Source organism: Chlamydotis macqueenii, chromosome 5 (assembly GCF_036417535.1).
Source record: "Chlamydotis macqueenii isolate bChlMac1 chromosome 5, bChlMac1.mat, whole genome shotgun sequence".
In the NCBI taxonomy this organism is placed as follows: domain Eukaryota; kingdom Metazoa; phylum Chordata; class Aves; order Otidiformes; family Otididae; genus Chlamydotis; species Chlamydotis macqueenii.
The window spans coordinates 53791276-53818591 of record NC_141560.1 but is presented as its reverse complement, the minus strand read 5'-3'; the positions used below and the strand labels follow the sequence as shown (position 1 = coordinate 53818591).

The following is a 27316-nucleotide window of genomic DNA, read 5'->3' as shown; positions in this document are numbered from 1 at the left end:
TCCCGCTGGCTTTTAGCTTGGTTCACCAGCTGTGCTTCAGCTGCAACGGGTCCAGCCTGCTCCATCTCTGCCTGCCTCCCTGCTTTTCTACCGCAGTTACATCCAGGCATCCCCAGGAGCACTGGAAAGAAAACTGCTCCTTTGTACGTACCGTCCTTCTCTCCCGGCTCGCTGAGCCGCGGGCAGCATCCTGCCCCCCAGCTGCTGCACATCCCTTCTGACACACGGCTGGTGGCCAGCAGCCTGCTGTGACTTTCTTTTTTAGCCACGATTTTGGGTTTGGAGTTCGTTCTTCTGCCCGCAGGCAGCACTGGGAGGGTTGGACAGGATGGGGAGCGGGTGGACACAGGTCCTTGTGGGGCAGGTGGGTGGGTGGGTGCGACTCACCATGACGCTACGTGAGTCAGTCCTGAGTCATGCTTACGCCAGTCACTGGGAGCGTGAGGTGGTGCTGCTCGCAGCTGAAAATGGATGTTAAAAAGCTGTGTGCAAGTAGCACCTCTGACACACACCAAATTTTGCAGCCTGTGCTTCCTGCGCTTAGATGACTATGGTACTGTTGGCTTTGGGGGTGTTAAATTTGGGCAGTTCTGGTTTCCCCTAGGAGAAAGCTGCCATTGGGTACTTAAGCAACACTGTTACGGTAAACGCAGGGTCATCTGTCTCTGCCAGAGCAGCACAGACAGCACAAAGACTGCCAGCAAAACGGAGGGGGCAGGATTACCGAAACACCACCCTAGGATTTACAGGCAGTGCAGGAAATGTGGCATCCACGTGCATCGCCCGGTGGGAGCTGCAGGCTGGTACTCCTGCTTCTAGCAGTGCTCTGCCTCATCTAAAAGAAGTCAAACAGGAACAAAAAAAACCAACCAAACAAAAGAAGACTCCTACCTTGCTCTCCAGTGGCCTTAAGTTAGCTTATTTATATTAACTGGTTAAAACCTGCTCTGCAACCCTGCAGGGAAAAAAAAAGCCAGCACCAGTAAGGACCAGAGTGGAGCAGCAGTGCAGTGAGGATGCAGCTCTCAGCACATCTCCCGTGCCAATTCATGCTGGATGCCAGCCCAGGGATGCTCCACTGCGAGCGCAGATGGGACATCCATAGGCTGGAGTGAAGCAAACCTCATCTCTCCTGTGTTTCCAGGGGCCCACAAGCAACCCAGGTGCACAAGCTGCTCTCTGTCACCTCCTGGCCAACAGCCGCGGTGAACCTGTTGGCTTTCAGGCAATGCAGAGGAAGCAGCTGGTTGGGACTGGGTTTGAAGGGCTGTGGTGGTTACCTGTGTGACAGGCACCGCAGGGTTTTGGATGCAGCATTTATCTGACTGCTGGGACTGCTTCCACTCTGTGCTGCCAGGGAGGGAGCAGAAGTGTCCCAAGAGCGCAGCACCCTGAACCCCCTCCGCCACCTCCATGCCCCCTAGGTCTGGGTGCTGCTCCCAGGGGATGAAGAGCAGGACAGTTGTGTGGTCCATACCCATTTGCTGTACAGCACTGGGACCAGCGGCAAATGAAGGTATCAAGGCTGCTGCTTTAACAGCCACACCAGCCAGAGACGGGTCCTCCTGCTCCCTCTCCCTCCGCTCTTGGCATTTGCCAGTGTTCCCATTAAATCCCCTTTCCCTGGTGGAGCAGCTGCTCTCATACAACTCTTAACATTGGCCCTCTGGCTCCCAGGGCTGGTCCCTGCCCAGAAACCACTCCAACCCCAACCCACAAGCCCCGCAAGCTGCATTCAGCTCTGGTGCCGTGGCAGCCCCTGCGGCTCCTCTCCTTCCTGGCTCCTGAGGAGCCAAACCAGCAGCATCAGGAGCTGGGACAGGTGAGTGGCCAGGTCTGGCCCTGTCGCTCACTGGCTCTCTGCCGAGCCAGAGCTGCACTCCTCCCTGCACTCCTCCCTGCCCACCACCCACACCCGCGAAGAGCTCGGCACCCTGCGGCATGCCTCCGCAATACATTGGAGAGGCTGCACTCAATAATTGATGCTAAGTGGAGCCTGGAGAAGAGCCAAGCCAAGGGAGGGAGCAAGGCTTTGGGATGTTGTAGGGTCTGGTCCTGGGATGCAGCAGGGAAGAGAGACGGGTGTGCTGTGATGGGAGCTCTGTGCCCCAGCCTGTTTGGCAGAGGCAGGGCCGGAGTTCAGCTGGGCCTGGTCGTCTTCCTCCTCTTCGTCCTGCTGTGCTGCTCAGGTACCCCTTGTATGCTGTAAAGGGGCTGTGGCAGCAGTGGCTGGGAGTTGGGGAGCAGAGTGGGGGCACGTGGAGCGCAGGGCATGTAGCCCCCAGCCCCAGCAGCCCAGGCTGGGGCTGATACCTTGGTTCTGCTAAACCACAGACCCGCAGAGAGAGCAAGGCTCACCTGCCCTAGAGGGAACGAAGCTGCGTGTGAGGCCAGCCCCATCTGCCTGTCCCATTGCCCACCAGTTGCTGGGGGCCAGGATGTTTGTTGTTACACCATCCTCTGAGCAATGCCACTTCCCGCAGCACATCATGGGGTATAAACCAGCACACGGAGAAAATAACAGCCTGGCAGCTGACAGATGCAGATCTGACCCCTTCCCAAACCATCTCCCAAATCCTACAACCTCAGCGGCCAAGGAAGCCCACAGGGCATAAACCAGCATCCTCCTGGTAGCAAGGCAATCGCACTCGCCTAACAGGATGTGGAGCCCACAACTGCGCAAGAAATAAGCAAACCAGAGCTGAAAGAACTTGGCAGACATCTCACTAGGAGACACAGCAGCTGGTCCCACCCCATGAGTGTCCCTACTCACCAGCAGCAGTTACAAAAGAGCTCAAGATGGGGATGGAGATGGCTTTGAAGGCACACACAAAGGCATGAGTCCAAGGGATTGAAGTTGCTAAAGCCTGGCTTATTTAGCCGTATTCTTCCACACAGTAAAACAGGCTTTTCCCAAGACATAAAGGTTAACTGTAAGAAACTTCCATCCTTGCTCCAAAAAGTCAGCTATGAGGTCCCCAGAGGGGATAGATGTGGTACAAAACCACTAGCCCCTGCTTCCAACCACCCCATGAAGAGCCTGGGCCACTCTGGTTTATCAGCCTGCAGCTCACTCAGGCAGGCACTTGCTTGGGGAAGCTGGTTCTTGGCTGGCTTTGCTTACCATGAAATGGTTCCTGGTGGAGGCAAGAAGAACAGATATGGAAGTACTGCTCCAGCTACAAAGGTCTGCAGCAGTAGACTGGACTGCAGTCCAGAAGGGAAACCTGGTCTGCTCCTCCTTGCAGAACCACGCTGCAAGCGAGGAGAATGAGGTCAGCATTCAGCCAGGGCTGCTCCGTAAAACTCAGCCGTTCATTCAGCTACCCCCCGCTTGCCTCTCAGCTCTCTCTCCAGCAGTGAGTCACTGCTGCCAGCTCCTGCAGACTCAGCCCAGCTGCTTGCCAAAGCCTTCAGCAAGCACCATGCGCTCATCTGTTTTGGAGTCACCATCTCTGCTGGCTTAGGAAAATGCTTCTGTGGAAGCCCTCACAGACCAAAAGGCATGAGATCTGTTCCAGCGCTTCATCAGCATCTTTAAGGACTTGTAAGCTATTTTTTCAGTTGACTCAGCTGTGATGTCTCTGCAGCCCCAACCCCTCTGCAATAGGGTGTGGGGTGCTTGAATGATGTGGGAGAGGAAAGCTTATACATCAGTCCTGAGACATCTGGACCTGACCAGACCAAATGAGACCAGACCTCCTCAGCAATTCCGTCATTTGAGTACAGGTTCAAAGGTGGCACTCCATCATGGGAGATGCAGCCTCAGCAGATCATCAGTACGATGCTGTCTGAAGCCTTCTCAGAGGTGGTGTTCACACTCGCCTGAGATCCACAGCGCAGCACCAGGTTTTGTCCAGCCTTGCCATAAGCAGCTGAAGACACCATAGCAGCCAAACATGAGCCGATGTGTCCAAACACAGCAAAAAGCTGACCTCTACAGACTTCTACAGCTTCCAGCTATGCAAGTGGAGCAGCTCTTTGGAATAACTGCACGTTCTGCTCACCTAGGCTCATGCCACAGAAGCAGAACTGAGATAGGCAACAAACTCCTTGTCATAAGGGAAACGATTGCAGTATCTGAAAACCACATCTTCCAGTCCAGATTCGTCTAGAACAAATGCGCCTTAAGTAACTATGGGAAAAATCAACTAAATGGACTCCAAACCCAGCAATTCCTCCTCCAGACCTACACTCACTCCAATGAAACGGTAAACCTGATATTACCTTCAGGCTCAAGAAGTTCAGCTAGCAAGTAGAGGACACATTGTGAAGTCATACACTGACATCCTGCCCATCACCACCAGCAAGTTGCTATCCTGTACCCAAATTACCAGCACCAAGTCAGCAAGCGAAAATGCCAAGTTCAAAGTAACAGCTCCACCTGAGAGAAGTGATATGATCTGGTTGCTGCCTAGCCCAGATCAGATCAGAGCTAATGCATCTTACTGCGCACTGAAGATCTGTCGTGATTCTGCTGAAGCCAGCCAACCTCCTGGAACAAAGATGCAGTACTACATTAACACACAATTAACAGATGATTTCTGGGGAAGAGCTGTGATGTCAAGCTTTAGCACCTCCTTTTGCTGCCAGTCCACCTCCAACTTTCGGCATGGACTTGAACACTGACCTGAGTTGGGGTTCCTTGTGATCTTCTAATTACAGCAAAAAGCTAACCAATGGTGCTTCCAGCTCCTGAGACGGCCATGTTACTGACCAGCACTGTTTGAACAAAGGGTCCTGGCTGCCTCGCTTCTGCTGGGTACAATCTGCAAAAGGAATGAGACTGGTCTGCAACGTACCAGACTTGGACCACCACCTATCAGCCAGGTCCTCCTGAGATGCTTGCAGTCTCCAGTTCCAGCTCCTACCTACCTACTGGATTTTTGAAGCGTTGTCCTGTCATAGCACTGTCCTACCACCTGCACCGAGATGAAGGTGCACCCTAGCTCCTGAAGAATGTTTAGGTCCATTTGCAGAACCCTAGTGACTCCTAGGACATCTATGTATGCTTTAGCCGTGCAAAAAAAAATAGGACTATAACCAGAAAAGAGACTGTCAATAGCTGGAACCACTTGAAGCTTACACCAGATCAAAGCTGTGAAGTTTCAACTAGACTCTTCTACAGGGAAGAAAAGCCTGTCTGATGCCTGACAGTGTGCTGCTAAACACAGACTCTGAGTGCAGAACCACTGATGTAGCCGCTCATCTTCAGCACCCCTCGGTGCAACAGCCACAAGGAGCAGCCCAAGGAAGAGGTGGGCCCGTGCCAACCTCATGAAGTTCAACCAGGCCAAGTGCAAGGTCCTGCACGTGGGTCATGGCAATCCCAGGCACAAATACAGGCTGGGCAGGGAATGGATTGAGAGCAGCCCTGAGGAGAAGGACTTGGGAGTGCTGGTGGACGAGAAGCTCAACATGAGCCAGCAATGCGCCCTTGCGGCCCAGAAAGCCAACCACATCCTGGGCTGCATCAAGAGGAGTGTGGCCAGCAGGTCGAGGGAGGTGATTCTCCCCCTCTGCTCTGCCCTGGTGAGACCCCACCTGGAGTACTGTGTCCAGTTCTGGAGCCCCCAACACAAGAAGGACATGGACCAGTTGGAGAGGGTCCAGCGGAGGGCCACAAAGATGATAAAAGGGCTGGAGCAGCTCTCCTATGAGGACAGGCTGAGAGAGTTGGGGCTGTTCAGCCTGGAGAAGAGAAGGCTCTGGGAAGACCTGATAGCGGTCTTCCAGTACCTCAAGGGGGCCTACAAGAAAGATGGGGAAAGGCTGTTCAGTAGGGCCTGTTGCAATAAAACAAGGAGTAATGGTTTTAAAATAGAAGGAGGTAGATTTAGATTAGATATTAGGAAAACATTTTTTACAATGTGAGTTATAGAACACTGGAACAGGTTGCCCAGAGAGGTGGTGGAAGCCCCATCCCTGGCAACATTCAAGGCCAGGCTGGATGAGGCTCTGAGCAACCTGCACTGGTTGGAGATGTCCCTGCTCCTTGCAGGGGGGTTGGACTAGATGACCTTTGAAGGTCCCTTCCAACCCTAACCATTCTATGATTCTATGAAGCACAGTACTTTGCAACTAGAAGACACTCAAAACAAGCTACGATAACACGTGACCTGACAGACCGAGAGCTTTCCTGAACCAGCTGGAAGACCTCACCCTGAGGGGTGCAGAAACCTCTCTGAAAAGGAGATGCTCATACCTTGGCTTCCTCCTCCTGACCAAATTGCTGACGGACTTTGTATTCTGGCCAGTGCTGCTCTAGCACACCCTCACCAACATGTGCCAGCCTCTTGCAACTGCAGACAGTTCCTGTCCTGTGAAGACACCTCACTCCTGGTGCTCCCCAGAGCTCCTCGGCTTGCTTGACCACAGCTCCCAGTCCTTGCCTGTGGCTTCTGGCTCCCAACCAGAAGCGAGAGGATGTTCTCAGTGGTTAGAGCCATCTGGAGCCCAGTCCTTGAGAGACCCCCAAATACTGAATGTTAGAGCCTCAAACACAGCGTTACTTCTCATCTGAAGGCCTCCAGATAGAGATATCCTCTCCTTCACAAAGGGCCTACTGAAGGACAGGATAAGCTCTATTACAGAAAAAGAGCAGTAGGTTCCTAGTGCAGTGACACCACCAAGCAAGGCCCCCACGTCAGCCCACCCACTGTTAAGGCTTTTAGTCATCTTCTAGAAGGACGAAGCAGCCCTGCCCTCTGCCCTGCCTGCAGTTGTGCACAAGCTGCCAACTTAGGAACAAAACCTGTATTTCCAGGCTTCACACTTGGAACAAATCAGGTTGGGAGGTTTTTCTGGGAGCCTCCGGCCCAGCCCCACCACGTAACACCAGACTCAGCATCTTCAGCGCTTCTCCAGCATGGGGACAGGCGCTGCTGCGAACAGCACACCCAGCTAAAGGCAGGGCAGTTCTTCCCTTGGGTAACTTCTCCCACTTAGGCTGGGATCAGCCCTTCTCCTGCAGGAACTGGGTGCCAGGCAGCTGCAGACAGGGTGGGGGCTGTGCCCCACAGCACTTTGGAGCAGGCAGGTACAAAAAGCAAGCTGTTAGCACAAGTCCTCTCTTGCCCAGGCCAAAGGCAAAGGCAGCAACTCCAAGCAGCATAGGAGTTTAATTCTGCTGCTTTAATTCTGCTGCTGCCTGGCACGACGCAGGATGAGGAGCGGGACAGGAGGCTGCCTGCATGGATGCTGGGAACCCCGGGTGGGCTGTGGCTTTGTGCCGGGGGTGACCAGGGTTTCTGTACGGGTTTTGTTGTGCGAGTTGTGTGACTCACACACTGCCCTTGCTGCTCCCAACCCCTGCCGGCCTCGGCTGCCGAACCCGGCACCTCTTCAGGCCTGGGCTAGCCCGTGCAGAAGGGCTGCTGTCGCACTCAGCTGGATCACCTTCCCCCTTTGATGCTCTTAGTTCTGGATGCCAGCTAAATCGGCCTGTGCAACAGCTTGGGAGAGGGAATGGCTGCACGGAGTGCAATGCCTCATTTTGGCTCTGCAGGTGAAAGGCACCAGCGAGAAGCCAGTCAGAGCCCAGGCAAAAATCCCAAAGGAGCAGGGCTGCATGAAGACAAGCGATTAGCCCTTGTCCAAAACATTCTTACCCACTCTAAACCCATGGACTGGAAGTCTGAATCCTTTGGTCTTAGTTGCTGAGCAGCCAGACAGCTGTCGGCAGTGCAGGAGAGCCCTTCTGCTACGTGCTCACCAGTAATTAAGCCGTGCACAGGGCAGATGAGGATTTGCAGACCATTATATGCTGCTGACAGACTGGAGCGGCACAAGGTCTATGTGCTCTGCAGGTGTTAGCATCAGCTGGGTGCTGGAGGAGAGAAGGCAGGCCTAATGCTACCTCTGGAGCACATAAACATTTGGGAGGCGCTGTGCCAGAAAGAGCTGCCTGAAAAATAATCAAGGAAGCAAACTGGCACCAGCTGAGGTGAACCCAGCTCTCAGGTCTCCTCTCCACGGCTTCCTCCCTTCCAGGCATCACATCTGAGGCCATAAAAAAATCCCACACAGACTAGGTTGAAGGCAAAGCACCCAGGGGAGCATGAAGGACAGGCTTGGACTGGTTGCGCTCTTCCACCCCACCAAAACTTGGGGCCAGCAAAGAGTTTCAGGTGAGCTTCAGGTGAGCTGGCGGGGACAGGGACATGATGATGACTTGGTGGAGACAAAGACAGCTTTTTCCCTGAAGGATACCCCACCCCGATTGCCTTCATGATCTACAGCATGATCTTGGAACGTGGAGAGCAAATCTCGGCGCCCTTCCCTCCCCGCTGTCCCACCAGTGATCCTCCCGGAGCACCAGCAGCAGCACCCGCTGGAAGGAGGACACAGCCACCAATACGGTTTGTCGAGACCATCAAATAATAATTTACTGTGATTCAATCTGTGGCTTTGTACAGTTGCCAGGGTGGGAGGAGGCCAAAGGAGGAGGGGATGGGGAAAGAAAAAAAAAAAAAAAAAAAGAAAAAAAGTCGTTTGCTGCAGGCTTAGGTGAAGTGCGAGATAGTCCTTGGAGGGGCTCATGCTCCCCCTGTCCTCTTCCTCTCCCCCTCCCTCATACTCCTCCCCTGAATCCGTTTGCTTCTTCCTTCGCTTCACCTCTTTCCTTGCGCTCTGCACAGTGGGAACCTCTCCAAGACACGGTCCAGTCAGCTGAAACCAGAAGAGGACACTCATTAGCACCCGTTCGCCGTCAGAACCAGCGGGGGCTGTTTCCTTTACCTACCCCTCACATTTCGGGATCACCCTGCTAGTGCTCACAGAGGAAAGCAAAGGGCCACACAGGTCTTGGAGGTCTGGACCTGGCTCAGCAAAGCATCTGCACATGTGCTGAAGGGAACAAGCAAACGGTCTGTGGAGTGATGTGTGAGCCTCGGACATCTCACCAGACCTTCTGCCTCTGCCCAGACCTTGTTGTGGGAAGGGGCACTGTTTGGTGAGATCTTTCTCCCTCCTCCAGCGATGATGGGAACCACAAAGAGAGCCTACAACAAATGCAGGCAGATTTCCCTGGCTCCCTGGCCACACGCCCACCCTTCTCCCCAAAGCCCAGCGTGTCCTTGTCTTGCTTTTCCTTTTGTGCCCTGATGTTCCTCCCTCTCTGCTCTTGGCAACTGCTGCTACAATAAGCTGGGACGTCTGGTTTCCAGTTTCTGCCTGAGCAGAAAAAGATGGGGGCAACTTACAGGGCACGCTCTCTCAACAAAGGGCAGCATTTCCAAGAGACTCCTTCCCACCCCTTCTTGCTCCTCTTTTTGAAGGCACTGCCCATGCTGGTGCTGGCCACCAGGCTGCGACAGGGACCAGGCTCCTGGCAGTTGGTGTAGGGGAGCAGCAGCTTCCGCCAAGCCCATGCCGTCAGCTGTGAGCCAGAGCAGGAAACGAGCCCTGCACTCACATCCCCATCCGGAGGAAATGCTCCTGAACATCTGGAGGACCCAAACATCTGGAACACCTCCCTTAGCAGTGATAAGTGTGTCGGGCACAGCATTCAGTTCAGCCCCCAGGAGACCTCGCACGCCTCAGCTGGGAGAGGAGGGGTGGAGTGCTCGGGTGGTTTTTTGCTTCTAGGAAGCAAACACAGCCAGCGTTGTAGGTTTGTTTTGTTTGTTTGTTTGTTTGTTTGTTTTTTTCAGGGAAGAGCTCTGCTGAGCTCATAGCCTTTAGCTCAAAAAGCGACAGAGGAAAACCAGCTGCCCACCTCCACCTTCAACAAAAACCCTCATAGCACCATCTCTAGACAAGATCTGCTTCTCTGTAGGACTCCAGCAGTTGTGTACAATGATGAAGGGCCAGACTGGGTGCTTGGGAGACTCCCCAAAAGACATTAAGGGCAATGTTCGTGCAGGCTTTTCACCAGTGCCCCAGTCCCAGATATCCTTAGACAACCATCTCCCTGATGCACTTATCCCAAATGGCCTCCCTCTCCACTTCTGCCATGGAAGGAGCTGGTTACACAGCCAGATGTTCCCAGGCGTTTGGCTTAAGGCCACCCAGCTCATGCAGGGACACCGCCAGCTCTCCCTCACTGCTATCCAGCAGGATTGCAATGATTTAAATAAACTCATCATTAAAAAAAAAAACAAGGCAAGAAAAAGAAGAAAAACAGGCAAGTGAATGCAGACACTCAGAAAAACACTGCTTCTGGCTCCAGCACGCGCAATTTATAAAAGCAAAATAGCCCCCTTATGGCTAATTCTCAACATTGCATCAGCTCCAAATATCTCAGGGGATATATCTAATGGGGAAAACTTCTGAGGAGCACAGGACACTGACAGTGAGAGAGGTCTGCTCTGAAGATTTAGGACGAGGTAATTTACACAAGTGCATTAGGAGGCAATGCGCTCACCCAGTTCTTCATCTGAACTCTTCTAGGGCCACCCTGGTGAACGTGCAACAAGGCACACACCTTCAACACCAGCTTTACTCCTCTTTCAGAGGGGCAGCATGGGAAGAAGCTTTCCCAAGGAAAGCAAAAAAAAACACTTTTTTTTTTTTTATTCAGTTCTGTAGAATTTTGTTCCAGAAAATGAAGGGGGAAAAATAAACAACCCTGTCTCTTCCTACACACTTCCTCAGGAAAGTGGGAATTTTGACTTACCTATGTTTTGACAGAAAAATGCTATTTCAGGCAAAAAGATGTTTCATTAAAAAATACCCATTGCTGAAATTGCTTCTGCTGCATTTGTGTGCAGGCAAGTGCATCTGCAGTCACCTCCTGCCCTGCTTCCAATATACCCTCACGGCACCCCACCTCCTGCTTCCAAAACTCACCGTAGTCACGATATCACACATTTACAGTTCATGCAGCCAGGGCCGCTCTCATCTGGGGGATTCAGCTTGCGCAGCTTGTGCTGACGGATCTCCCGCACCAAGGTATAGAAGGCATCTTCAACGCCCTGGAAGAAAAGCATCGCTTGAAGCAGCTGCCCACTTTGACAGGGGTCACTGGAGAGAAGAGAGGGCTCTGCTCCCCAGCTAGGTGTCCCTACTACCATCCTCCAGCAGTGCAGATTGCAGAGTTAAAGACATGAAACCAAGCTGGGAAGACTAACAGGGATCTTTAGTGTGGCCCCCGAACAGAGAGCGAGGTTGAATAAGCAACCATGAGGCAAGGAGCTCTTAAGTCCTTGAGGTTCATCAGCTTTCAGCAGCCTGAATGAAGTTTAACACCCAACAGAAAAGCCACCACTAGACCACTGAAGGCATCAGCTGCTCCATTTCCACCTTCGTGCTCTGGAAGCCCCACGTGGTCCTTCCAGCACTGGTATATCCTGGCTGTAGGTCTGCCAGAACAGACCATAGATGAGGTCAGCCAAGTTCCCTCCCTGAGCTGCTGAGCTGCAGTGACTATGGGGGTTATTCCAGAGCCTTGGAGAAAGCCTTGAGAAAGCATCTTTCCTTCATTGCAGCCAGAGCATGAATTATGCACGTCTCTGGATTGGAGGCTCAAGCCTGGACAGAGGACGGAACGTCCTCATGGAGCATTTAGCCCTGAGGAAGCAACTAACTCCAGCCCTTGCACCCATCTGTCTGCAAGGTGGCATCTGCCTCTCCAGGACAGCACTGGAGAAAAGAGAAGAAAAAGAAGACTTTGTTTAAAACCCTCCTCCTACCTGTCTGGTTTTGGCAGATGTTTCTATGTAGGGGATCCCGTAACTCCGGGCCAGGTCCTGTGCTTGCCGGGTCTCCACTGTCCGGGCTGGTAGGTCACATTTATTTCCCACCAGCACCATGGGAACATCATCTGAGTCTTTCACCCTCTTGATCTGCTCCCTGCAAGAGTAAGAGGTGCCAAAGTGAAGGGAGAAATGGCACTGGGGGGCAGCTCCAGGACACTCCTCACCAGCTCCTTCATGAAGAATTAACAGCTACGCTTCGTTCGTGCCAACAAACGTTTGGTGTTGGGCTTTCAGGAGAACATAAATGACCACAGCATGTAAGTGAGTCAACAGCAAAATAGCTAGGGCACTTTTGGAAATGAAAGCTAAACATACTTCTGCTCTTTAAATCCAACTGTTTACAAAACACAACTTGTAATTATGACAATCTATATTAAGACATAAGCTTAAGATACTTTAAGCTGAACAAAAATGAATACTCAAGCAGTTACCTGTTACTTCTAATATTTTAGATGAAGTAATCCCCCTAATGGGGATTTAAAAAAAAAAAAAAATCACCTGCAACCAGAATTTGCTGAGCTGATAGACCAGCTTTTGGCAGCCGTAACCTTTTCTGCAGATGCACAGGCAGTATTTGCTTCCTTTCAGTTTAGTTCAGGTCACTCAAAGTTGAGAAACCAACTGGGAAGCAAAGAAACGGTAACGCTCACTTCTTCCTTCCAACCTCAGATTTAAAACTAGGTGGGCGAGGATGAGATCTACCACTTCTAAAAATCTTAAAGGCCATTGTGACCACAAACAATCCATTCAATTCCCTCCTGATAGACAATAACTTGCTTTGCTTAATAAATCATTTAACTTCAGACACAAACCAGCTTTTTTTTTTCTTGCTTATGCATCCAGAGCATTTAACATGCTTTTATTTAACTAATAAAAGCATTATTGAAAATGCTGATTTCTGCATTTTAATTGAATTTGAATTTCCATCCATAAGCAGCTGGACATTACCACAAGCAGACACATACGCACACAAAAAAAAAAAAAAAAAAAAAAATCAATCACCTTATATAAAGTGCTGTAGAACACAGAAATGAAGTCTGACCATATGTGTGATACGCCATAAAGCCACTTAACTGTTCCATGTAACATCCTGATCAGCAAACACAAGTACTAAATTTAGTGCACAGGCTACACTTAGCTGAAAAGAGATACCTCCTAATGGTTACTAACCAGGGCGAGCCAGCGTTTCTCTGGGGAATATTCCTTTAAAAGTGCAAACACAAAAAGCACAGGCGAAACGAAATGAAAGCCGGTGATTTGTATCATGATTAAAACTGGGGCTTGAAATTGAGCCATCCTGCGAGTGATTCACAGGCACCAAGGATGAATGCTGCTGAATCCCTCAGGTGCTTTAGGAAAATCCCATCCTTTCTCCTCCAGTGCAGCTACAACAAGCCAAATTAGTCCAACCGTGTAGTTATTAGGCTGAACACACCTGCTAGCCAAAGACTGAGACATCTCACCAGCTTGGAGCAGCGCGCCTCTGACTACAGAGCGACTACAGAGCCTGTGCTCGGAGCTACAGGATTATCTGGCTGCTGGGTTTATGAGGGACTGGGGTACGCGGTCCCTTGGTGGGCAGTGGACAGAGCAGGGACAGGCAGAGCCAACTCCTGCATCCTCTGCAAGTGCCTCCCAGCACAGCCAAGCCTCAAGGCATAAAGCAGGGAGGTCCCTCCCTAAGCTAGCACCAGGGTAACCAGTGAAGGCTCCCGCTGCATTCCTGTCATCTCCTTGGCTCTCCAGCTCTGCAGGGGTGATGGCAGCAGGGGGGAGAAGCGGGATAAGTAACCTGGGTGCAGCCAAAGCGGGAGCACACTGGTATGGGGTCCCTGCTCTGCCACTGTCCCCCAGTACGTTCTCTTGGGCAAGTCACCTTGCTGGGGCTCTGACTCTCCTCCTGCTCCATCTTTGCCCTGGTTGAAATCAAGCTCCAAGGGGCCAGACTGCCTCTCCCCACAGGCGTGCAGCCAGCGGACTGCAGCCTCGCCGCCAACGGCTGCCAGCGGGGGAAGCAGCCCTCCTTGCCCTTCCCAGCCTCCTCTCCCAGCTCCCAGGCCCAGCAGAAGTCGCTGAGATCGATTGCACTAACAAAGCAATTCCATTAATTAGGGAGGGAAGGGAGGGGGTCATAGAGGATCAGCTCTCTCTTTAGTCACCATAAACACTTAAACATTACATTACCAAGTCCCCAAAGGCCACAAGCAATCCCTTCGGATGGGTTTTATTGGAGTCACTGACATTAGCCGTCTGCTCCGTCTCTTCCCTGGGGAATGGCCACTTGAGCTAATTGCCTTTGCTGGCAGCCGGCGCTTCCACCGCAGGGCCTAATCTAAAAGGGAGGGCAGGAGGGTGCAGTGGCAAAGCCTGCCCTTTGCACAGGGCAAGAGGGAAGGGGCCCTTCCCAGAATACCAACCTGTACTGGTGAATATCTTCAAAGGACTTGGTGTTGTTGATCGCGAAGACACAGAGGAATCCTTCCCCCGTTCTCATGTACTGGTCTCTCATGGCACTGTACTCCTCTTGCCCTGCGGTATCCAAGATGTCTAACAAGCAGGTCTCTCCATCGATGACGACTTGCTTTCTGTAGGAATCCTTCAGGCCAGGAGAAGGAGAGAAAGGGAGTAGGATGCGTTACGGGAGGGCTTGTGTCCGGCCAAGCAAAGGGATGCAGCGAGTGCATCCCTGGGAAGATGTCAGGTTTAGCTCCCATTAAATAGGCAGCTCAATCCATTTCAAAAATGGGGAAGGAAAGGAAAAAGAAGGGAGAAAAAAAAAAGAGAAAAAAAAAAAAAAGGGGAGGCAGGAAACAGAGCAGCTGAACAGGTTTCCCCTTCTCTTGCAGAGCCAGAGGGAAGACAGCCCCTGGCTTGCTCTCCCCATTCCCAGCCCCACTTCTGGCAGACCAGGGGCAGCTTTGTCTCTACCACACCACGTCGCCCTCGACAACTATTTTCCTAAGCTTTATTTAGTCCTAGCTAACCCCTTCTGCTGCCGCCCCTGCCTGGATGCTGGAAGGGGATATCCAGGACAGGCGGCTCCGGCCGGACAGGGCTTCCAGCCACCATCTGCGATTCTGCGGGGCTAAAAGGTGTTTAAGATCACCTGGAAATCCAGCACCTCCAACGCATCTCAGATTAGGCACCAGAGGCGACATGCTACCAATAAGGCTGCAAACTGGGCTTGATGGTAAACCTCTTCTTCAACCATGAGGAAAAAAAAAAAATTAAAATTTAAAATTCACACTGTGAGGAGGGTGTTTCCCACAACCAGTCTGTGCCCACAGGGCTCCAGGAGAGCTAAGGACTATCCAGGCAGGTCCTTTGAAGCTGGGGGTTTTCCCTGGAGCAGAGGCAATCGCAACTTATTGCAGATGTGAGAAGGTCTGGAAATCACCCAGAGCATCCCTCAAAATGTTTAACTTGCAAGGCAGGCTCCTCAAAACATCGATCCTCCCCACCATGCCTCTCCCCCATGCCCGGTTTCATCAGCACGGACACTGCTGGGGTAGCTCCTGCATGAAGGAGCAGCCTCATCCCGCTCCAATAGCTGTCCCCCAGGTATGGTGCAGCATCCTCGACTCTCAGCAAGAGAAGAAGCCGAAATCAAACGGTATGAAAAAGGTGCAAGTCAACAATATGACCACAACAGTGCTTTGCAGCCACTTGCAGAGGCTGCAGCTGCCGTTTAAAATTAGTTCAGAAGTCTGCTGCTCTTCCAACAACCACAACAATGTTATCAGATGAGCTTTGCAGGTCTGCAGACAAACAGCCGACACAGCAAAGGTCACCTACAGCACCAGCAACGGCACAGAAAGGGAATGGGGCCAATGCGGCCTCCATCCCTTGGTTCATTACTACAACAACGTCATCTGCTGGGGCTAATTAGTCTTTCCTTATCCTGAGGAGAGGGCCATGAAATCAGAGGACCAAGATCTGCTCTGCCATGACCTTCTTGGCTGCGCCTTCCCAAAAAACGGACTGCTGACCCACCACGAATAAGTGTGGAGTGATGGGGTGGCTTCCAGCCAACTGCTCTGAAGGCAACTGGCAGGGCTGCCCTGCAGGGATGTGCTCACATTTCTAATCAATAATGTATCTGAGACCTCCTTGGTGCAAGGTAGAAGAGTACTGGTTCCACCTCCGGGGTCCCAGTGCCTGGCAGCAAAGGGGACCCTAGTGCTTGCTGTGCTCCTGGCTTGCATCCCGAGGATCAGCCTCAGCTCGCGCGTTTCCGATTAATTACCAAGTCCCCAGTTACAGGAGGTCTCACCAGCAGGCAACAGGCCTACGAAGAGGTGATCGCACATCCTGGCTCAGGTCATCAACAGGCTGTCCATAAGGCCAGCCAGCTTGCTAATAAAGCAAAGACATTAACAGTCTTGCATCCTGCACCTCAAAGGAAAGGGACAAGCTCTCCCCACCCTTACTTTGTGTCCAGCTTCATCTGAATCCCCTTGGGATGGCAGCTCAGCCATCCCTGTCACGCTGCCACCAGCATACGTCTCCAGCCATCAACACTCTGCAGCCCTCCGTGTCCTACTCCACCTTCTTGCACAAAGGAAAGTGGACGGACCCAGCTGTGAAATGCCAGCGGCAGAAACAGCATCTACCTGGGGTTCAGACTCAGGATCCCAGACGGATCCCAGGCGTGCTGAGGGATTGGATCAAGAGCTCCATTTGTTAAACACTATGGTCAGGATACAACCAGAGGCTTGGGAAGCTTGTTACTGCCAAAAGCTGGAAGACAAACTGAAGAATTTTTCAGCAGTCTGACTCTTTACTCCATCCCCACTCATTTGCCATGGGATACTGCAAGCAGTGTGCATTCCCTTAGCGCCTTGGCCCTCCCATTCCCAAAATAAAGGTCTTAAGGCTCCTGGGCAGCCCAAGAGTAGGTGTGTGAGCATGTGCTGTAGCGGGTTGGCCAGAGCTGAGTTGCAAAGCCAGGCATTTGCACTAGTGAATCGGGAGGGCAGGAGGGGAGCAAGCACTCAGTCGGGGTCTCTGCCCCAGACAGGGGACAAACTCACTTCTCCACCCCTCTTGTCCTGAGGAGCATCTTCTCAGTGCACCTTGACCCACTCGCTCCCCTCTTTGCAGCATAGCTTGTGCTCAATCCATTTAAGTGACAGGTAAAGCTTTTGCTCCACGCGCATATACTCCCCTCCCCCCCACTTTTATCCTGCTCATTTCAGCATTGCTGTGCTGTTTGTTAGCTGGTTGAACAGTCAGAGTCAGCTCCTGGGCATGATCCAAAGCAGCTTAGTCACAGGAGGGTGGTTTGTTGGTCACATTCAGATGGCTGGCAGGTAACTGTGCATCCTAAATACCCATTAAATGAAGCATAATTAAGAGGAGTCACCCTGGAATGAGTGAAAACATGGCCGGGTGCAAGGGATACGGGGCACAACAAAGGGAGCTGCAAAGGCATCAGGGCTGGTGGGTCCTGCAGGTGGAAAAGCACCACGGATGAGAGGGGTGAAGAGCAGCTCGTGGCTGCTTTAGGAGGAAAAGCAGAGAAGAAGAGCAGAGTGGGGCTGGAGGGAACAGAAGAGGAGAGCAGGCGTCTCCCGGGACACTGCAGGAGCCGGCAGGGTGAGGAGGGTGTGCTGGGAAATGCCATGCAAGGTTTACATTCCCTGCTGCCTGTTTACATGGAGAAAATTCCCTTCAGAGTACGTACAGGGGGCAGGCGGCTGGAGACAAAAAAATAGGATGCCAAAACCCAACACATCACTGAATCAGAGCTGCCTCTGCCCACCCTAAGGTCCAAGAGAGGACCCCATCCATGCAGATGTCACCCTGAACAGGTTGCTCTCCATCAGCAGTTCTGCCAAAAGCAACCTGGAACGGGTTTCTGAGAAAAGTATACCATGCTACTGGTGATGAGCATGTGAGGGGAGAGGAGCTGGGGTAGAAGGCAACTGCATCCACAAGCAAGGTGCAGCACTGAGACTCAGGAGCCCTTAAATTAAATTCCAGTCTCTGTTGCGGACTTTCTAGGTGACCTTAGCCAAATGATGTAATAGCACGTGCTTTTAAGTGCTTTCTCTCCTTCCCGTCTGTAGGATTGTAAGACTATTTCTGCCTTTCTACCAAGCCTTGTCTTGCTTGTTTATTTAAGTTGTAAGCTCTTCAGGGTGGGGACTACACATACAACACCTACCAGAATAGATTCTGATCCCAGCTGGGACCTTTTAGCCATTATGATAATAATAACTGCAGCAACCACAGCTGCATTTGCACACATCTGGTAGAGAATCCTTTAGGACTGCAGACAGGGAGGTTATTGTCCAAGAGGCATGACAGAGCTGTAATTTGCCTTCCCAGGGTGGACTCACTCCTTCTGCAGAGCAGCGGCTGCTGCCCACATCTCCCCCAAACGAAGGTGTAACTCATGCAGGGGGTAGTTAGCATCTCACTAGCAAAGGTGAAAGCAGTTACAGAATGGAATGTGTTTTTTAAAAGTAAAAAAAAAAAAAATAGTGTAACAGATATTGAAGACCAGACCCCACCTCTGCACAGCCTGGAGGAGCACAGGGTCCCTCTGCCTGCTTCACCAGGCAGGGTGCTGAGCTAGGCAGGCCAGTGCTACCATCCACACTGACCATGAGAGCCATACCTCAACCTTTAATTCCTTGTCACAAAGCAGAGGCAGCACTCTGGGAACCACAATGGTTCAGCTGCTCAGCACATCTCGCTCAAACTACAGGACATACATAATATGACCAAGCTCTCAGAAAACCCATTTCATCAGTAAAACTTCAAACATCCTGCATGAGAAGTCAATATATTTACTCTGATTTCACAGAAGGAGAAATGGAAGCACAGGCACAAAATGGCTCTTCAGTCACAAACCTTTAACCCCTCCCTATACTACTGTCTCAGCAGAAAGGAGGACTTTCGTGCTGCCTCTCAGCCCCTGCCCAGCTCTGCCCGCTTTTTTCTGCCTCTCTCACCGTCTCTCTTCAGCAGACACCACTGTCCTTCTGCAGGATGCACAAATCGGTCACTGTGACCTCCAAACACGTGCGTAGCAACTCAGAATAGCTCTACAAAGCAGAGGAACAACTCTGCTCAAATTCAGACTTTAGACCAAGCCAAGCACACTCAAGGTGGAGAAGAGCAAGAGGAAAACATGCAGACAGACAGAACCCATGACCAGAGCTGCTTACCTCTATCGTGGGGTCATACTCATCAACAAAATGGTTCTGAATGAGCTGTATCGTCAAAGCACTCTTCCCAACACCACCAGCTCCCACCACCACTAGCTTATATTCGGTCATCTTCCAGCCAACTCCAGCTCAGGACTTCCAGGAGCACCACCACCTGCAAGGAGAAACACAGTCACCACGTTAGGAGAGGGGGTCCCTCCCATCACCCCCTGCTTTGCAGTGGGGCTAAGCAGTCACTCCCCCTTTTATGCTGGGAAAGGCAGAAATCTGCAAAGTACTGCCCCACTCCTTGGGTACTGAGCATTCCCAATGTCTCCTGCATGTCCCAGGAGCACCAGGAGCTATCAGATAGAGACATAGAGGTTGTAACAAAGAGAAACCTAATTCTGCAAGGCGGAGGTGAAGGGACACACCCATTAAGGTTCTAATGGTCTTTTAAGTTACTTGGCTTCAGCAGAAGTCACAGAACTGCAGCATCCAGAGCTATTTAACCTAATACTCTCCACTAGTAATGAAGGTTACTTTAAAACGGGCAAAATAATCCATCAAACTGAATAAAAAACTATGTTTATCCTGTGATAGGCTGCAATCCTTCAGCCTGACTGACTGGATACAAACTTCACACATTCCCCGAGCAAACCTCAAGAGGTACAGGAGTGTTACTGATAAGAAAACGGAGGTACAGGCTGTGTAAATCAAAAGTAACCAATTTAAGAGGTCTGGTTTTCCAGAAGTGCTCAGCACTGTCTCCAATTTGCTGTACCTCAAGCTGGCAATCCAAAATCGTTAGATAGATTTGAAAGCTTTGGCCAATGTGGTTTGGATGTCAATGCCCACAGGAGCAGGGAAGAAGTCCCAGCCCCACCAAATATGCTGTTAGCTCCATGTCTTCACCCTCAAGGCTGTGTTAAACCTTGAACCACAGGGCAGGTTTGAGATGATGGTACATCCATATTCTCTGCTGGTCCTCCAGCTTACAATGCCTCCCGCTGTCTGGCCATCACAAGAGGGAGGACGACTGCAGAAGGGGCACCCCTGCTCCCACAAGATGAAGCTGGCATGCCCCACAGGGCAGCAAGAGATGCTATCACAAAAGGTGCGAATTGGGAATGATGATTAGGATCAGGGCCAGTAAACCACACTTCTGCAGCATCACGTTTTTGTCATGGCCCTTCAGCAGGAGAAAATTCCCCCCTCCACGTCCTCTCAAATTTCTGCTCCAGCTCCACTGCGAAAGAGGAACTTTAACTCAGGAAGATTACAAAACCGTGAAGGTTTAAATAGAAATGCACCCTCATTGGACTGCAACCTCTGTCCACTGAAAGTCACCCGCGAGTCAGATACTCATCTGCGAGCTCGGGGGAAGCTACCCAAAACACAGCGGGTAGGGGGAAGACAAGCTTGGGGTTCCCCTGGCCGGTTGCCATTTGACACAGCCTACAACACCACTGCGCAGGGATCAGACCCTCCCCTGGACAGTTAAATCCCTCCAGCCTCCTCCCCAGGCTCGCCAGCTCTGCTTCGAAACCCTGGAAGCTGGTACAAACTGTGCCGGCAAAGGCCACTCTAGACCCAGTCTGCATCTGACGCATTTGCTAACGCAGTGAAGATCTCATGGAAAGGTGACCAGAACTTTCTGCCTTCAACCCCCACCTGAAAGCTACCCTAGACCACTCAGACACGTCAATGATCCACTTCAACTGGGAGCAGCCAGACACAACCACCACCTGCCAAAGCCCTGTTCTGAGCGGCTGTCCCCGTAGCGGGGAGGCAAACAAAGCTCATGCCCTTCTCAGCATCCAGGATCCTATAGAAGGGCAAGGGAGGGGCTGCAAAACAGCCAAGCAGGACCTCTTGTTGCTGTGCCATTCTCCACTGCTGGAGAAGCTGAAGGTTGTTAAACACAGTGGAAAGGCGGTGATGGTGGGGGAAATGAGGTGCAAATAATGGGATACCCTAGGTCCGTAGCCAAAATTCCCATGGCTTCCCAGAAAAATCCAATGTGCCTCTGTTCCAGCAGCCAAGGAAGAGATGCAGGTTGAAAGCAAGGCTGCAGGAGACAATCTGAGTGACCACACTAATTGGCCATGCACACATTGCTCTGCTGCATTAATGCATGCCCTCACGTATATGAACTTCTCACATACACTACTTCTCAGGGACAAGAGAGGACGCCACCGCAGGCTTTTCATCTCCCTTGGATGGGAAGAGACAATCACCATGAGGGATGGTGACAGGCTGAAGTGGAGACTGAGGAGCAAATGCTGACTGACCATCTCCACCAACACTGCTGGCCAGGAGAGGACCACTCCTACAGCAGAACAGCTTCAGAGGTGAACACAGAGGGGTCTTGAGGGTCTGAAGAAACTCTGCAACCAGCTCCCATCTCTCATACAGAGCATGGTGATGTGCAACCCCTACCAAAACACACTGTGGCTGCAAATAAAGGCCTGCAGTGGCTACGAAGGACCTCGCTCTGCAGCTGGTGCTGTAGATGGAGCAGCTATTGCGATGATGCTCGGGGGAACTGCACAACCACCTAGGTCTATGGGACTTACTAAGGCAGTGAAAAAGCCTAGACTCAATATGGGGAGAAGAAGACATGAGTCCTCAAGGAGGGGGTCCTTGAGAGGATCCTCCATCAAGACCACCCTAATGGAAGGCACTGCTTGGCCTATCCCTTCAGAGGACCCCCAGCCCACACAGCTATGCCAGCCTCCTGGTCCACACTGCAGCAGGAGCTAGGGGCCAAGGCAGTCACCCACCTTAAGGGTCTTCCCCTGCTCCAAACCCCAGCTGAGCTGCTAAGCTCTGCTGCGCAGCAGAGGAGCAGCCACACACCAGCAAGCCCTGCATATCACCACCCCAACCCAGAGCTTTGAGCTCTGGCTCCTCCAGAGAAAGAGACCCCCGCGTCTCCCTGCTCCACACCCACCCAAGAGGTGGGGGAAATGAGGGGGGTGAAAAAGCTATTGCTCCTCACCACTCATGACCAACACACAGACAATTTATACACAAGAACTCTGCAACATTGGTGTTTGCTCACTCACATCATACTTAGAAGGTGCTAGCGCCTCGGCTAACTTCACCGCTCTGCACACCATCCTGGCCCTGGCAATGGCAGGAGAGGTTCTGCAGCTTGCAGAGGATGGTGAGCCCAGCCCACTTGACTGTTTCATACCATCGCTGAAAAACATGTCCTCAGGTAGAGCGAGAGTGTGGGGAATGATGGACAGCTCTAGGCATGAGTGCTGCCTGAATTAATGTGTGCTAAAATCAATGTTCAGGTGAGCTCGCTTCCTTTCCCAGAAGATCCATGATGGAAGCTCTTCACAGTGAGCGTGCAGATCCAGCCACACGTCAGAGCGCGTGGAAGTGCCACAGGAGAGGGACCTTGGCCAGAGGCTGCAGGGAAAGCGGGGATTTCCATATGGCCAAGCTTTGCCACAGAGTTGGGCAGCTGGTCTTATCCCTAAGTTGACCTTACCAACACCATCACATAGCTCCCCACCACGCTCTTTGCTCCTGGGAAGAGCAAGGCTGCTCATCAATGCACACACAGCTTTTGACGCAGGGGTGGCTCCAACACCACATGAATATCACCACCTCTGCGTGGGCTGGTTCAAGGAGCAGCCATCCCAAAGACATTTCTAGCTCTCCTTAAAAACAGAGGCAGGGAAGAGAGAGCAGGGCTCCTGCCAGAAAGACAGTAACAGACACCCCAAGTTTTCACGCTCAGTCTGGGGACACACCAGCCTGTTGGTTGTTGTGAAAGCGTCTCCTGATGTGAGGATTTCCAGAGAAAGATAAACAAAAGTTCCTATTTCTCAGCAGCTAACACAGAGCTGACCACAAAATAACAGAGGGAAACACGAAAGCACAGCCGCCTTGTCCCACGCTGAGCAGGAACAGCGCTTCTTCTATCCTCTGCAAGCTCTTCAAAATCCGAAAGCCTGACCAAGGTCACCATCTGTTGTTTTCCCTGCCTATCCAAACTCATCACCCCCACAGAACTCAACTGTTGCATCCCCCAACAGCCGTGCAGGGCTCTTGAGTAAATAGCTGAGTGGGACAGCGAGGAGGAGAGCTGCTCAGGAGCACCATCCAGGAAGAGGAGGGCTGGGATCCCTGTGCCAAGCCAACAGCCCCAGCATGGAGCCGGAGCTGCCGCTGCTGTATTTCCTGACCTCGTGGATTTTCTCCTGTAGCGAGAGGGCTCCTGGCTCCCATTCAAAGCTGTCTAGGAAAGCCTCACCGAGTGCTTCTGCCTGGCAGCCGCAGCTGTTCCCAGCCCGGTAGCCAGAGCCATGCAGCTCCAGCAAACAAGAAACATCTGCCAGCCTTGTGCAGGAAGCCAGGAGTGCAAGCGCCCAGCCCCGGTGGGCACCAGCATCCTCCCTTTGTCTTGCAGGCAGGCGATGAATGTGTAGGCGAGGGTAGAAGGCACTTCTCCTTGTCTTCTCCCCAGCCTGCACACGCTGGGCAGCACAGAGGTGTTGACTGCAGAAGTGAAGACCAAGATGCTCGGTGCAAGCTTTTGTGGGGCTATGACCTAAAGCAGGTGTAGGCATCAAGGTTACAGGTGGTACCCAGAGACCCAGCTGTATCCTTCAAAGAACAACCTTATTTTCTTCACAGTCTCCCTTCTCCAGCACAGAGCTTCATCTCCAGTGGGTGAGGTGGTTTTGGGGACCTGACTGTGAAACCTCCATAAACTCACTCAGCAGAAGTAGAGGTGAGGAACTCAATGGGCTTGGCCCCATCAGGACATCCCATCACACCATCAAGAAAAGCTCAGATGTCAAGTGAGAGGGATTTGCAGTGGGTTTCCAATGCACTTACCGTGAGGGAGGCTCTGACAACCTTCCACCAGGACCACTGAAGGAGCTTTCTCTGTGTCCTCCCTTTCCTCTCATCACCTTTTTTCTCCCCCAGGACGGACACCAAGCCAACTAAACAAGCCAACAAACAGATTTTAGAGCAGCACTGCCATACTGAGGCCAGCCACTACACAAGTTTTACAACTGTTAATTACTGAACATTTACCCTCTACTTGTCCATCGCGAGTCTCTGCCTTTAAAGACATCAGAAGTCAGTTTAACCTCTGCAAATCTCTTTAGATACATCTCAGATTGGGTGCCCTTTCCTCCAAAAGGCCTGTCCACAGGAATCAAGGAGCCCTTAGACCACAAGTGCCACAGCATCTGATTTTAATTCCCTTCGGCTGAGATGCCCCGAAGGCAGAAGTGGTCTGCAGTCTTCTAGGAGAACAACACTCATCTCAGTCTTTTACTAGGAGTCCACCACATCCAACAAGTCAGGAATCCTACTTGGTGATTTTAGAACATTGACAAGGGAAATCTTGCTGGGTCACTAGGCTCCCCCATTTGCTCATGGAATCACAGAATGGTTTGGGTTGGAAGGGACCTCCAAAGGCCATCTCGTCCAACCCCCCTGCAAGGAGCAGGGACATCTCCAACCAGATCAGGTTGCTCAGAGCCTCGTCCAACCTGGCCTTGAACATTTCCGGGGATGGGACATCCACCACCTCTCTGCACAAGACTGTCACCAACGTCACAAAATACAGCCTCTGGAGGCACTGAAGGAACCTCTCCAGTGATGAGAAATGCCACCTTTCATTTTCACTCAAGGGTCAAAATGCTCATGTTCTCTGTGGCCTGCCCAGCCTGAAAGAGATGAGGGAAATGAGGCTGGCAAGCTGATGCTCTGTGACGAATCCCAGCCTATCCAATGCATCATTTTAATTTATTTGTTGCTTTTTGAATTAACAAGTAGGCTGCAAATATAACCCAACACGCTTGTTGTTGGCTTGCTGGCTGCATATCCACAAACTCAGACAATGCAGCCCACAGATGAGAAAAGAGAGGGGGATGCCGAAGATGGAATAAAAGTTGCAAATGCTGGCCCTGCTTTCAAGAAATTACTTGGAGATAATAAATGTCTTCTATTAGGGGAAAAAAAGAAAAAAGCCTACGAGGAACAGAATGGCTTCTTCCATCCTCTGCAAGTTCTTTAAGATCTGAAGGAAGAGGCAGCCTGTCCCAAGAGACTGAGCACAAAAATACTGCTCCAGAGGGAAAAAAAGAAAAAGGGTAAGGAATGGCATCATGTAGGAGGCTCAAAACACAGGCACACATTCAAGGAGAAACCTGGGAGGAAGAACAGCAGAAAGCTGTGGGTGGGTTCGAGGCACAGGCAGGTCTGGAAGAGAGGGATTGCCTCTGCACAGCGGCCATAAACATGTCCCAGCACCAAGCTGCAAGCCACGGCTTTGCACAAGGTCCGGAACAGGCATGGACGGGTCCTTGCGCCAGGCCCAGCCCTTGCACAGTTTCCAGTTGAAGCACCTCTGGCAACACAACCCCTCTGCCAGAGACTACCAAACCACAAAGGGCTTGTGAAGTCCCTGCTCATCTTCCCTCTCCAGAAGAGATGGAAGGACAAAGGAAAATGAGACAGTACCATCCTCACTAAAGCTGCTGCCCGTTTTCTGTTCCCTGGTTCCTGCTTCAGCTGTCTGATAGCTGAGTAACAGGCAAAGCTGCGCAATCACCGGCTGTTAGCAGTAACCTATGCTGTTCTTGCTTTCCCTCTCAAATAATAAATATTCTTTAAGTTCTTTGTTGCCGACTTACTCCAAGAAAAACAACTGGTAGGCAGCTATGCCTAAACCACCCAAAACAGCAAACAACCCACACAAGTCAGTAACATAATAAACCCAAAGAACAAGCCAGCTACCCAAGAGCTTGCCCTCTGGATGAAGGAATTGCCCCTCCAGCTGGTACAGGCCACCAAAATGACTATACTCCAAAGAAAGATTAGCAGACCCCTTATCTCAGGAGCTTATAAACCAGGACTGCTCATGCCCAAGTCTCCAGCATCACGAACGTGGCACAGGGATTAGTATGCCATCAGGAAACTCTGTCAGGTGCTGGGATGTGCTTGTGAATCATGGTGGGATCTTCAGCTTCCACCATCACCACTCTACTCTTCTCCCTGAAAGCAAGGAGCCCATCCCACCATAGTCTCTGCAGAAGAACCAATCTTCCAAGATACGTTCCACAGAAAGCATGCTGATCTGCAGGTTACTTGCTGCCAGTCCATGGAACAGTCCGAAGGAAACAGCAAATGATACGTCCCACCCCACCACTGAACACAGACCCTTAAAAAAAAAAAAAAAATCACAAGCAGATGGGAGAGACCCCCTGGGCTAGTACCCAAGTCGCTAGCTGAAAACACCACTTGTCTGCATCTGGCAGGGTCAGCGGTTTGAAGAAATCAAAGGCAGGTCTTCAGTTATGCCTGTGATTTACGATCTAACACTTAGGTGCTGTTTGAGACTCTAGATGAGCAAGAGTAGCCTGCATAAGGAAAAAGGAGACAAGTTTCGTCTGAAAGCCTGATAAAGGAGGATGCAGGAAGGCATGAACACACCACGAAGCAGGCTGGGACAGCAGGGGACAGTTAAACAAAAACTGAGCTGTTATCTCACAGTCAGGACTTAGGACCTAGCATTGACTCTGCCAACGCATGTGGGAACGCTGCGTGGGGGAGGAAAAGCTCTCGTTGCTGAGATGCAGAAGGCTCTCCAGCCTCCCAGAGCCGAGCAGGTGGTTCAGACGCAGACACCTCCCTGCCTGGGCTGGCAGCTCTCCACCTCGCCCTGGAAGAGAGACTTCTCCCAGGCCTCCCAGCCTTTTTCAGAAAAAAAAACAAATGAAAAACACACTCTGCGCAACAGAGAGGCCAAGGCGGAGCTCAAGAGAAGCAGCAGCTTTTAACCTTCCCTTGCATAAAAATCCCTTCTGTAAGCATAAATGGGATGGATGGAAGGCAGCATGATGTACCTTGAGGGTATGAAGAGATGGACAGGTACTCAGGAAAGTTTAAAACAAGGCCCATGTTATAGACAATAATAAGCACAACTGCTAAAATGTGCGGTAGGTAACCCAAAACCAAGGCTCTGAGCAATCTCTTGACTTGCTAGACTTAGTACCAAATTGTATTGATTTTATTGATCTCACCACCACGCTGCAAGAGATGGCGCACCCATTGCCAGAGCTGGGAGTGGTGGCCATGCACGAACAGAAACACCATCCTACCCGTTGTACAGACAGGCAAGGGGACGCAAACAAGCCAAGGGACTGGCCCAAAGTCATCAGTGGATAGGAAAGCTGGGAACTAAATTCAGGCAACGTGACTTCCCATCCGGGGCCTTCACACGAGACAAAAAGCTCCTGGTAGGGGTTTTGGATGGGAAAGCCGCTGGTCTCCTGCTGGGTCTTTGTGTTGTGCTGTCAGAGCTGGCAGCTTGGCCCCAGGCCAGCTTCTCTGGGCAGAGATGATTGTGGAGGCAGGGTACAGCAAGGGGGAAGGCCCGCAGTGCTGTAAGAGGCTCCCTGCTCTCCAATTACGCTA

General features: G+C 51.6%; 1 protein-coding gene across 1 annotated transcript in view; it reads right to left on the bottom strand.

Annotated features, from left to right (window-relative positions):
• Positions 1-8359: 8359 nt before the first annotated feature.
• Positions 8360-27316, bottom strand: part of HRAS (HRas proto-oncogene, GTPase) — a 41798-nt gene continuing 22841 nt past the window's right edge. Inside the window, exons 2-6 of the mRNA XM_086748797.1 lie at positions 18878-19031; positions 14117-14295; positions 11634-11793; positions 10792-10916; positions 8360-8670 (exon numbers count right to left, since the gene is read on the bottom strand). Of these exons, the coding sequence (XP_086604923.1) occupies positions 10797-10916; positions 11634-11793; positions 14117-14295; positions 18878-18988 (570 nt within the window). The 5' untranslated portion in view covers positions 18989-19031 and the 3' untranslated portion in view covers positions 8360-8670; positions 10792-10796. The remainder of the gene's footprint in view (positions 8671-10791; positions 10917-11633; positions 11794-14116; positions 14296-18877; positions 19032-27316) is intronic.